Here is a 13,167-nt window from a genome sequence, read left to right on the forward strand (position 1 = left end):
TCAGGGCACCTGTGCTCAGGACACAGCACACAGCCCGCACACCTGTCTAAGGGTTCAGGGCACCTGTGCTCAGGACACAGCACACAGCCCGCACAGCTCAGCAGGAGTGAGAAATTAGGGGAGAGGAGAAAAGCAGCAGTGAGGGGGAACAAAGGTGGAAGCATCTGGAAGGCTAGGCTCCTTCTTTGTGCTTGCCCAGTGGAAAGTGGTCCCATCTAAAGGCTGTAAGACTGGTCCCCCACGAAGAACACCTCACCTTTCAGGAGGTAACTGTGTTGTTTTGTGCATTATCCCGCTCTGGAATGTCAGTGTAAGAAAAGCATTGAAAGGACCTGGACCTACAAAGATGGCTTAGTCAATAAACTGTTTGTCTCATAAGTATGAGGAGCCAAGTTCAAATCTGTCCCCAGCACCCACATAAAAAGCCAGACGTGACAGCATACCCCTGTCATGCTGGCACTGGGAAGGCAGAGATGGGAGGAGTCCTGTGGCTTGCTGGCCAACCAACCTAGCCAAATCAGTGGGTTTAGAGAGAGATATGTCTCAAAAAAATATGGTGGAGAGCAATTGAAGACACTCTAAGTCAGCCACAAACTGCCACATGCAGGTGTGCATACCTGCATATGTAACTGCTCGCATGAAAGCACACACACACACGTACACACACACACACACACACACACACACACACACACATAAACACACACACACAATATGGAAAATGAAAATAGACATCAACTGTTGATGCAACAAACATATGTCCAAGAAGATGGGGAGGGCAGTGCCTTTAAAAGCAGGGCCTGAAAAGGTCTTATATAACAATAGCTATTATCTATTTTAAAAGGAAAAACAGTCTCAGGCTTGTTTAATAACTGCTCCTGAAGACACCTCTTTCTCTCATTAGCCTTAGCACATCTTAAAGACGCAGGCTTTCAGAACCCCTACACTGTTGTGAGCACCAAGGCTACTACCACCCATCCCGGGGAACTGAACTTCTGAAAGGGAACGACCTTCACGTGAGGCTCACTTCCAAGGAGAAAATGAGCGGATCACTGTTTCTGCTTGTCGTTGTCAGAAAACTCAACGATCAAAAAGATGAAAATGCTTGCTGGTTTGGACTTCTCTGGATGCGTGAGATGAATCGACCGACAACATATTTATACGTATTTGCTGACTGATACTATGTGATCTATGTATGATGGGGTCTGTGTTGGGCATGAAACACAGTTTATATTTTTCTCCCGAATATTATTCTTTGTTGTTAGATAATATTTTGCCATCCACATTCCATTCTTTTCTATGAAAACTCCTTGCATTTCTTCCAGTTTCCTGTTGGCAGACATTTTCAACTCATACTATAAACTGTACCTGAGAAAGTATCTTTGCAAGATATCTTTATTTAGGTCAGATGACCTTTATTCCTTTCTCTTTTCCTTCTTTCTTTCTTTCTTTCTTTCTTTCTTTCTTTCTTTCTTGCTTGTTTGAGACAGAGTTTCTTTGTGTATCCTTGACTCTCCTGGAACTAGTTCTGTAGACCAGGCTGGCCTCAAACTCACAGAGATCCTCCTGCTCCTGCCTCCCAAGTGCTGGGATTAAAGGCTAGCAACACCCCTACTCCGCCAGATTATTTTTTCATTCAGAATTTTTCAAGAAGATATGATGGTTAACTTACTTATGGATTTAGTTTATTATTTCTGTGTAAATGTGTAGGTCTATGTATACATATGTACACTTGCATGCTGGTGTCCATGAAAACTAGAAGAGGGCATTGGATCCTCTGGAGCTGGAGCGACAGGCAACTGTGAGCTGCTAGGTGTGGGTGCTGGGAGCCAAGCTCCAGTCCTCTGGAAAAGCAGAAAGAGCCCTTGACCACAGGGTTGTCTCTGCAGGCCTGTGATAGTTAACTCTAATGGTCAACTGGACACAATGTAGAATCACTGGGGCAGAGTCTCAGTAAGGGACTGGCCACACTGAGTCGGCCTGCAGGCCTGTCTGTGAAAGGTTGTCTTGGGTATCTTAATTAAACAGGCAGTATCATTCCTTGCTTTGGGGCCTTGGACTGTATGAGTAAGAGATCAAGCTGAGCACAAGCATACATTCATTTCTCTCTGCTCTTGACTGTTGATATGACGTGATGTTTCCACCCTGACTTCCCCACAATGAATTATGAGCTAGAGTAAGAATGTTCACTGGGATGGGAAGAAAAATACCACACCCAAAGGGATGAGGGGTCACCTGTTATTTAGACGAGGTGGGGCTCGTAGACAGTGGGCACCGTTGTATGTCGTATTTTGTCTCTTTGCCACCTTCACACCAGGGCTCTGTCACAGGTGGAAAAAAACCAGTTTCCAGTGTCCGTGGTCCTGGAGTCATCTTAGGATGGCTGGTGTAACCGAGCTGGCTCAGTCACTAAATGGGTTTGGCCCTTTCCTTGACTTACTAACCTAAGCACAGAGTCACAAACGGGAACCATGATCTAAGGCTGGAAAGAATCCAGCTGGGCTATCAGGGACCATGTGCAGAGTCGGGTGACCATTTCTTTCCAACCAGCTGGATTTTCACTCTGCAGAACTCCATAGGAACTACGAAGACCATTGTGGGTTTCTGAGGGTCGTCCTGTGTGTGTTTCAGACACCCCCCACTGCAGCTATCTCTAGACATGCTCTGCAGGGCCCCTCTCAAGTCCCGCTTCCACTTTCTGTAACCACGCGCTCTTCTGTTCTAAGATGGTTATTCGGTGGTTGAAGCACGGTTCCCGCTTTAGAGTTAACAGTTCAGAGGTAGCTGAGCAGATACACAGGTGATTCTGGAAGATGGCTCTGTTTTCAGAGGGACAACATCTATGCCATACCTCAGAAGCCAGCCCTTCTGAGACCCCATACGTCTGAGAGCCCCCAGCGTCCTCATGGAGGGTTCCAAACAGGCCCTCACTTGGGGAACAGGGTGCAGCATTAGCACCATCTTTCTGCTCCCGGATAGCTTCCTCTTGCTTTAGCGGAGGCTAATTCTAGTTGGGTCCCCTTGATTTGCCCTTGGAAGCCAACACCAGTGGAGGGGTGGGCCCTGGGTGGCCAGGGATTGGATGGAGGTCACTGGTCTACAGTCTGCACAGAGGCGGCAGCCGAGGAATCTGAGTAAGGCCAGCTGTGGTCAATGAGTCACCCGGACACCGACACCGACAGCAGCTATTTCTGAACTAAGGGCATCATATCTCCCTCTTCACCTTGAGGGGGTCTTTGTCTTCCAACACTTACCAGAGATCAAGGCAGGAAGAAGCTGAGGGCGAAGCAGAAAGACGTCCTCCTGTGTGCTTTCCCCAGCCATGCATCATGCAGGGACGAAAGTTCAAAAGACGGGAGCAGACGATTCCAAAAATTTCTAGAATTTGGAGTTCTAAGAGTACCCTCCCTCCCTCCTTCCCTTCCTCCTTCCCTCCCTCTTTCCCACCTCACTTCTATCTTCCTCTTCCTTCTCTCTTTCTCTCCCTTCCCCCTTCTCTCCTCCTTCCCCCTTTCTCTACCCCTCTCTCCTTTACTCTCCTTCCTTCTATTTCCACAGAATACCTGCTGTAGAAGCCACAGGCTGTATTAGATGTGGGATAGGACAGAAAATAGCCTTCTCATGCTGTGTCTAGCAGGAGAGAAGGAAAACAATGCCTATGGGTGTTGTAAGCATGCTCCGTCCATGTCTCCTTTTAACAGGTTTTCTTAAAGATGAGAGCTAAGCTCAGAACCGAGGTCTGTGCCCAGGGGTCCGGATGATAAGAGCAGTCTTCTGAAAAGATGCACATAGCAGGAAGGCGTCTGTGGAAGATCGTGTTTTCCTTCCTCTATGAGGGAAGGATATTTTATATCTCCAGGACGTGCTGTATATGAGATAGTGTGTCAATCTCTGTACAGACAGTTTTTATGATAGCCACCAGACTGATTTCTCACAGGACCCAGGGAAGGGAGTCCTGTCTCCCCAGAGGCCAATCCCAGGAAACACAGACTTTTTGTTCCCAGACATTGTTCATAGGTGCTGAGAATTGACTCCAGAACCCATGCGTGCTCTCCCTACACAACCTCAAGCCAGTCTCGAACTTATGAGCAACACTTCACCCTCCTAAGTAGCAGGGAGTTACAGATCTGTGCTGCCAGGACCAGCTTCCAGAGAGCTCCCTCTGTTGGATTCGCATGTACCTGGCTCTGCCCTCCAGAAGGTCGCCACCTGGTGCCACCCCTGAGCACACAGAATGGGGCCACAACAAAGATTCACAAAGCAAATAGGTACTCTGCTCCAGCCTCCCTCTGCTTGTGTTCAGTATGGTCCCAGATCTAGGCTTCAGCTAGACACTAGGATGAAGTATTGTCTCTTCACCATGGGTGGCTGTGGTTGGTTTGGAGGATGGAGGGATATAGCTGGCATCCAGCAACCACATCTCTACATACCCTCGCCCTGGAGAAAGATGAGTCAGTTTGTTGCTCCTGAGAAAAGAAAAGAACATAGGGTAGTGGGGAGGGGCACCTAGTGCTCCCTCTGGTGTCTCAGATTTCCTTAACCTTGGAGCAGATGTAAGGGACACTCACACTCTCACCCCTGAAGGAAAGGACTGCCCGGTGCTGACCTGAGTTTCTTAGCCAGAGTCAAGCCCTCTTCCCTACTGGACGGACCAATGCAGGCTCAACTCTGAACGCTTCCGAGCACTGCACTCTGGTTCTTCTGCTTCCTGGAGCCTCTCTAAGTGATTCTTTTTAAGTACTGGTAACCACAAAAATAATTTGTTATTCTTAACTATTTAATTCTGTGAAGGACAGTGTTGATGTTTCACAGTGAATTAATTGAAGTAGTCTGCCTGCCTTCCCACTCCTGAAAACCCTCCTGCATTTAAAAATTTTAAATTTTCAGCAAACTAAATAAAAGGCTTCGTGGGGCCTTCTACAGATAATAAGTAGACAACAATAAAGACAAGCTCACAATGGGGGGATGGCTCAGTGGGTAGAGCATTTGCTGTGTAAGCGTGAGTACCCGAGTCCCCAGCACTCACATGTAGCTGCACATGTAGCTCGAATGGCTGTAGTCCCAGTGTCCCTATGGGGAGGTGGGAGGCAGAGTTGGGGGAACACTGGGGAGCTCTCTTCCAGCTCACCTGATGTGCAGAGCCAAAAAACAACGAGACATTGCCACAAGCCAAGGTGGAACGTGAGGGCTAACACTGGAGATTGTCCTCTGATTTCCACTGCACAAACACTATCACATGTGTGCCAGTGTACACGCACGCACACACACACACACACATGCACACATATGCTACATATGCACATAAAACAAAATAAGTAAAGATAAATTGATTAATCATAATCAGATAAAGAATGACCATCTTATACTAGGACATTCCCATGAGGTAAAGATAATGCTTTAAGTAATGTAGCATATTATGTGTGTACATATATATATATGTGTGTGTGTGTGTGTGTGTCTATCTGTGTAACTCATTTACATGCATATGATAGAAAATGTATTTCCCCAATTTTTAATATAATATGTGGCTCACAGATGGTCCAAACTCCTCCTTTTTAGTGTATAATTGTTTTCTGTATGTGGGCATTGAACCTAGAGACTTAGATATGCTGGGCAAGTACTCTATCACTGAGGGATGTCCACAGCCCTATATTCGTTTCATTTGGGGACAGTGTATCACTAAGTTGCCTGGATTGGCCTCGAAGTCACTCTGTACTTCAGGCAGTGATGTGTTAAGTGTAAAATGCAGTTCTGGTTATGTAAAAACAAAAACTGTGAGATAGCTTCCTGAAATCAGAGTCTTCTGTCACTGGGTGTGGGGTGAAGGGTAGCATTCGGAGGTCTGCGGAGCCTTCAATAATTCTTACCTAAAGGGCTTATTCCATACACCCTAAATTTTAGTAGGGGCTGGGAGATTATTGTGTTGATAGTTCTAGAAACCATCTCTCAGCTCTGCTACCATCTTACAATCCAAATCTAGTGGACACACCAGGAGGTAAAAGCCAGAGTTACTGCTAGGACTGCCCGGCGTGGAATGCTTGCCTGGCATGCACAAAAGCCCTGTTCTTATCCTCAGCACTAGAAAGGCTGAGCTCATCTTCAAAGAAGAAGAAGAAGAAATACAGTTGAGGATATGCAAATGGCTCATTCTATAAAGTACTTGTCTTGAGAGCCTAAAGACCAGAGTTCGGTGGCAACTTGTGTTTTCATCATTGGGGGCCAGCTTAGCCTACTTGTCCAGTTTCAGGCCAGTGAGAGACCCCACCTTAAACAAAGAAAAAAGGATGTGGTCCTTGGGGGGCAATAGCTGAGTTTTCTACTCTATCTCCATTATGTACACCCATGCAAAAACCTGTGATATAAGAACAAACACAGGCCGGGGGGGTAGAGCCTGGTGATCAAGTCTGATCTTCTCATTTCAAAAGTAACTCTAGACCAGAGGGACAGAAATGGTGGCTCGGGGTGGCCGCTTCCTGTTGGCAAGGCTGCAGCTCAGCCAAGTGTGTGGCTCCCTTTAAGACATTTCCCCTTGCTTTGATAGTTGTTCAGGAAGCCTAAGTCTCACTTCAGCCCTGCAGTTCCCCTGTGGGAATTCCATCAGGACTAGGCCTGTGGCTCTCAGAACTGCAGCTTTGTCCTGAAAATCCCCCAATAGGTCACTCAGGCTGCAATGGCATGAGGACACTCCTGAGCTGAGAGCCAGGTAAGGACATGGCTTGGCTCTCACTCCACACCGTTCTTCTTGATATATACCATTGCTGTGCAACCTAGGACAATTAATTTGACCCCTGAGCTTGTATCTGAAGAAGGAAATGGCTCTGTACCATCACCTGTAAGTGGTCTTTGGTGGAACAAGTTCCCCAGAAGTGTAGAATGCAGAAGCTGCCACTAGAGGGCTCTGCAGGGACCTGGGACTCTCCCTGCAGGGATGAGAGAGGGACCTTGAGGAGCCCAGCCAGGGTGTAGACTCTTCGGCTGTGTTTATCACAGCTGTTCAGGAGGGTACTTCTAGGAGCTGCCTCCTCTGGAGATCTGGCCATATGCAGGTCCTGCACCTACTCTCCTCTTGTATCAGAACACCCATTACTGTTGTGGAGATTATAACGATGTCATGCAATGCAATATCAATTCTGAGACAGGCTCAGAAACTCTGGTAATCAATAATAAGAAACTCCACCTTGAATCAGATTCCAGATAGAGTTGAGGTTTGGGCACAAATGAATGAGAGTGCGTAAGACAGAACAGAGCCCTTGGAGTGTAGGGGCTGCAGGAGCTCCAGTCCCCCAGCAAGGAGGTCCGCAGGGCAACCTTGATGATACCCCGTGAGGGTCTGATCGGAGCTAAGAAACACCCTTCAGGACTCAGTGGCCACTCCGGGATGCTTCTTACTGCTTTTAGCAGGCACCCATAGCCAGGCAATTTTAGTCTTCAGGGGTGGACACAGTGAAGCCACCGTAGCAGTGCCTAGAAATTTCTACTTGTTCTCCGGTCGTTTGGCCTCTCAAACCTTGTTTTTCAAAATTTTATTTATTTATTTTTATTTATGTATCTATATATTGCCGGGCTGTATATGCACCATGTACGTGCAGGTGGGGGTGGAGGCCAGAAGAGGGCGTCAGGTACCCTGAAACTGGAGTTACAGGAGGTTGTGAGCCAAGTCCTATGAGTGCTGGGGTGGGGGTGGGGAACAAACCCCAATCCTCCGCAATAGCAAGTGCTCTTAGCAGCTAAACCTTTCCTCTAGCCTCAAGCCTCCGCTTTCTTCTATGGACTTAATATTTTCTTCCCTGAATAGAGCTATCCGCGAGGCCAGAGTAAATAATCTCCTAGCCCTCCAGAAAGGAACTCAAGGTGTGGGGAGACTCTAAGCCACCTTCACTCTCTGTAAAACAATCCAGGTCCCCTCCGACATGGCTCAGGCAGAGTCAGCCACCTGCATCACTAAACTGGTGCGACACGGTCTTAGTAAAGTAGCCGAGGGTCTCGCTCGGATTCGCTGGCCTGGTGAAAGGGCTCGTGAAGAACGAGGAGGAGGCCTGAGGCCGCAGTCAGGACACTGGGAGCGAGGGAGCGACCGTGGGCTGCAGGGCCGGGCGTCCCGGGGCGGGGGCGGAGCAGGTGAGCCGGCCCGGTGGGCGTGGGGAGTGCACTTGTACGTGACGTTGGAGTTTGCAGCAAGCTGGGAGTAGGAGGCTGTGCGCGCGTGTGTGGAGTGCTGCGCGGCCAGGAGGATGTGCGCGGCGGAGCGGCCACCGCAGTGAATCGCGGCGACAAGAGCGGGCTGCAGCCCGGGGGACCCGGAGGCGAGGGCCAGCAGGAGGCCGCGGGCCTGGAGAGGCACGCCGCCCGGCCCCAGGATGTAGGCGATCGGCGGCTGCGTTCCTGCTGGCGGCCGGCTCACCATGAAGAAGCACTCGGCCAGGGTGGCCCCGCTCAGCGCCTGCAACAGTCCGGTCCTGACCCTCACCAAAGTGGAAGGTAACGCGCGGCCGCGTGGCGTTGGGGTAGCCGGGCCTGACGAATTTGTCTCTGATCCGGAGGGACACCTGGCTGTTAGCGGGGCGGGGGTGGCAGCTCCGGGACGCTGTCCGCAGTGCAGCGCGTCGCCGCTGGCGGAGACCTGGAGGCTTCAGCTGTCTGGAGCTCTTGCCGGCTTGTCATGCTCTTTGCACCCGGGGCTAAGACTGCGTGGTGTACCTGGTGGCTCTGCTCCCCTAGGTGCCTTTTCTGACTGTCCCCAAGCTTGCGCCCTCAGGGCAGAAGGGAGGCAAGTGCTAACCAGTGAGCTCGCCTCTCTCTCTCTCTCTCTCTCTCTCTCTCTCTCTCTCTCTCTCTCTCTCTCTCTGTCTCCTCTCTCTCTCACACACACACACAAACACACATGAGTGGGTGGCCTGGGTAAGGGGCATCCCTCTAACACCCCACCCTGTAGCGTGAAGCCCAGAGGTGAAGCCCATGGCTACTGGAACCTAGAGGAGACCCGGACCTGTCTGGCTGGTTGCAGATGGGCAGAGTGGCAGATGAGGGGAATCCCCGCACCAGCCTGTAAACATGTTCTTATTCAGGCCTGATAGGGATGAGAGGGGCTCCGAGAGGCCCCCAGAAAGCTCCTGCACTGCCTGTCTTTTCTTCAGCACCAAACCGCCCCCAGTCGGGGGATGTGAGAGAGAGGGGGCCACGGAGGAGGGTTCCGAGTTACTCAGACACAGCTGTCATTTTGGTGGCCTGAAAGAGGACCTTGCTTTCCAACAGAGAGGGTCCTTCTTAGCTTTCAACTCCTCCCCCGGGAGGCAGTTGCAGAAGGAGGAACTCTCTGTCTAACCAACCTGGCCAGGAGGAGGAAGGAGCACCCCTCTCTGGTCCAAGAGCCTTCATCCAAGTCTTCGCTGACCGTTTGGCATGGCTTCAGAGACTCTGGTTTATGTGCACACCTGAGTTAGACCCTCTGTGGGTCTACAAGGTTCTGTATCCACCTGTTTGCTCCTTCTTGAAATAAGTCTGAGGACCCGTAGAGGCCAGGCAGAGGCTGGTGGGTGTGTGTTCCCACTTGACAGCGTATCCACCCTGTTACCTGGAGATGAGGACCATGAGGCCCAGAAGGGAGGCAGACTGGTCCAAGACCTACAGCTGCTAGATGGTGATATAAGGAGGGGGATCCCTGAGCTGTGGGACCCCAAAGTCATCCTGTTTTCAGACTGACGGTTTGCAGTGACCTGCAGGTCCCTGTTTCTCTTTGCTTCCCCCCCCCTCTATGACTGTTCCCTCCCTCAACATCCTAATCTCAAGAAAGGCTTGGTATTGGTTATCTGTGCCAAAAATTAGCAGAACTTCTTTTCCTGGGGCTGGTAGAGTTCTGGACTCCTCCCAATCCCTGTGAATGAAGAGAGGGTCCATAGCTGGAGTAGCCACTCAGGAACTCCTCTCCCCAGAAGTCAAACACTTCCACCTGCTAGAACGGCAGGTTGGTTTCCCCATGTGGCAACAGGCAATCCTGCAGCACCCCAGTCAGCTTCAGGGAAGGCAGCCCTGAGCTCTGTGTCAGTGATGAGGCTGTCTGAGCTGAGTGTGGTGGCCTCAGAAGTGCATTGAAATGACACAGCAGAAGTGAGTGGTGGGGGAAGGAGGTTCCCAAGACCAAGTGTGGGAATGAAGCTGAGAGCCGTCTCCCATTACCTTGGTAAAGACAAGTCTTTCCTTCACCCTGTGCTGGCACCCACTTTATCATGGCCGCCTCTACATGCAGGATGGTGGCTCATTGCAAAGTTGTGGCGTGAAGATTGGGGCGATGGAAGATGACTCTGCCCCCTGTATAGTGTGGCTGGTATATTGCATGGACCCCGAGCCTCAATTTCTCTGACTGTAAAGCCTGTCTCCGCAGACTGGTGAGGAAGGAAATGTGATGAAGGCGAACGGCAATGCCTAGACTTGTCCATCACACACAGTAACACGGTAGATGCTTTGTGTGTGAGTGTGCATGTGTGTGTCTGTGTATATGCATGTGTGTAGGGGGGTGCTAATCATCTGGTCACAGGCCATCTATCTTGTTCCACAAACATCTTGCCTCTGTACATGTATAAGAGAAATCTACAGGTCAGGGCCTGACAGACCTACTCCTATGCCTGGGCTCACATAGCTTACTGTTTCCTGACCTGGCTTTCTTCCTTAGTATTTTTGTCCAGCTTGGTTTGAGGTCTGTTTTTTCTAAACCACATGCATACTGTGGGTATCTTTTGGAACCTCTGAATCACTTTCTTCTGCCTTGAACACACAGGACAAGGTGGTCCCCATCTTAGAGGCTACGGGGAGGGAATGCAGCCGGAAAGGAATATTTATTAGCTTGTGGAGTGTGTCATCTGAGGGACGGCAAGAAGACACCAGCATGTGGTGCCTATAAAACCAAAATAGAAAATGCGATGCTTGGTTGAACTCAAAGGCAGAAAGATGGACAAAGTGACTTCGCTGGTCAACAAATGCTTCATCTTTCTGTACCTTGTGTCCTGCGTCTGCTGAGCAAGACACTGAAAATGAAAAAGAAAATGAACCATGTTAGCTTCGTTGTCTTGAAAGAGATATATGAGTAGATAAATTATCAGATAAAAGGTAATATATATATATATATCCTGGCAAAGAAGAACAAAATGTCACACACACACAAAAAAAAAAAAATCTGAAAACTGAGCATCTATAGAGGTGTTCCTGAGAAGGAAGCCTTCTACAGAGGAGATCTTTCTGGAAGGGAGAGCCTCTCAGGGGCAGGCTTCTAAGATCAGGCTTCCCTGAAAAGTCCTGAAGAGAAAGCCTGGCTGAGAGGAATCTTTCCTGATGAGATGTTCTTCTGAGGAGGAAGAAGGAGGAGGCTGAGGAGGAGGCGGCTTTCTCTAAGGAGGAAGTCTTCTCTGAGGAGAAGGCACAGAGGAGAGGCCTTTCTGACAGGAGGACATTTTGAGAAAATCCTCTTAGGAGGCCTTTCTGATGAGGTCTTCTGAGGAGGAGGTGGCCTTCTCCAAGGAGGGACTCCGAGGAGGTGGCTTCTCTAAGGGGAAGGCATGAGGAGGTAGCCATTTTTAAAAAGACCCTCTAAGGAGGACTTTCCTCTCTGGATATCTTTTTGAAGAGGCTTCTGACTTGAGCGGAGGCTTTTTCTGAGGAGGAAGAATTCTTGAGGAGAACAGACATCTGAATCGATGTTTCTGAAAGGAAGCTTTCTGGGGAACAGACCTTCCGAGTGGAGGCCTTTCTGAAGATGTAGCCCTCCTGGGGAGGAAGTTCTGTGAGGTAGAGGTTTTACCACAGAGGCCAGGGGATGTGAGGAAAATCTGGTAGACACGGAGGGCAGAAGAAGTACTTCGGGCAAAGGAAACGGTGTGTGTTGGCCTTGAAGAAGGAAGAGAGGTGAAGCTGGCCCTCTGGTGGGGGGTAGGAGAGAGGCTTGAAAAATGGCTTCTGGCCACACATCTCCAGCAATGTCTCTTGTTTCCAAACTCCGTTCCTGGCTTTCCTGTCAGGAGACGAAGCTGAGTATTGATCAATAGCATGTCTCTAGTAAAGCAGCAGTTACTACTATCATCTGTATTCACAATCAGCTAATTCATGGTCGATAAAATCACATTCAATGAGAATTGATAGTAGAGAACAGTGCAATGAAGTCCCCTAGGAATCCAACTGTCAGCACCGTGGAAACAAGAGAGACCGTGATGGAAAATGGACAGGGTTTAGTGCTCAGCCCTTACACGGCAGAGTGACTCGCGCTTTCCGGAATGATTTCTTTTGTATAAAACTGAAGTGATGTTTCCTTTAAAAAATGACAATAATAGTTTATGTTGTGCGATGAGACTTTTGATTTAGTTTTGAGATTTTTACTGTTAACTGTTTGCTTTTAGTTTTTCTGTCTTGTTGATTGTGGTTTTTAGAGTGAATTGTTTCATGGGACGGGGCAGGATGTTAGTATGGGCTTGCGTGTGTGTGTGTGTATGTGTGTGTGTGTGTGCTTGCATGCACATGCTAGGGCTTGAACACACACATGTTTGTAGAAGGCAGGTTAACCTTAAGCATATTTCCTTAGGTACTGTGCCATTTACCTTGCTTGCCATGACATCTACCTTGCTTTTGTTGTTGTTGTTTTATTATGTTGTGTTTTTGTGCACCTTATTTTTGAGTCAGAGTCTCTTAATTTCCTGAATCTCACTGATTTAGCTAAACTAACTAGCGGGGCCGGCGAGCCCCAGGGATTTTCCCCAGCAGTGAGATTACAAATGAACGCCACTGTGTCCAGATTTATTGTTTATCATTAACATGGGTTCTGGAAGATTAAACTCAGGTCCTGACAAACACTTTACTAACTGAGCTATCTCCCAGCCTGGTGGGTCTTTTTGTTTGTTTGTTTTGTTTTGTTTGGGTTTGAGATGAGCTCCTGCTATGTAGCCCAGGCTAGCCTGAAACTCATGATCTTCCTGTCTCAGCTTTCCTCAATGCTGAGACTACAGATCTCCATGGCTATCCTGTACTAAGAATGATAGATGAAGACCGCCTGATTACAGATGGCAGCCTTAGAAGCTTGTTCTTTAGCCCAGTTCCTCCTTTAGAGGCTGAGCACTGCTGAACCATTTTACAGACAAGGAGCCTGAGGCTCCTAGGACCTTTCATGTGAGGTCATGCAGTTAGAAAGCC

The 13,167-nt window shown here is 49.0% G+C and overlaps 1 protein-coding gene across 3 annotated transcripts in view; it reads left to right on the forward strand.

Moving 5' to 3' along the window:
• Slc35f3 (solute carrier family 35 member F3) overlaps nucleotides 1–13,167 on the forward strand; it is a 254,979-nt gene that overhangs the window by 157,712 nt on the left and 84,100 nt on the right. Inside the window, exon 1 of one of the 3 annotated variants that reach the window (XM_005345897.2) lies at nucleotides 8,079–8,478. The exons of the other annotated variants lie outside the window; for them this stretch is intronic. Within the exon in view, the coding sequence (XP_005345954.1) occupies nucleotides 8,403–8,478 (76 nt within the window). The 5' untranslated portion in view covers nucleotides 8,079–8,402. Of the gene's footprint in view, nucleotides 1–8,078; nucleotides 8,479–13,167 lie in introns of those variants that run through there. 3 annotated transcript variants of the gene reach the window in all.

Source organism: Microtus ochrogaster, chromosome 4 (genome assembly GCF_000317375.1).
Source record: "Microtus ochrogaster isolate Prairie Vole_2 chromosome 4, MicOch1.0, whole genome shotgun sequence".
Classification (NCBI taxonomy): domain Eukaryota; kingdom Metazoa; phylum Chordata; class Mammalia; order Rodentia; family Cricetidae; genus Microtus; species Microtus ochrogaster.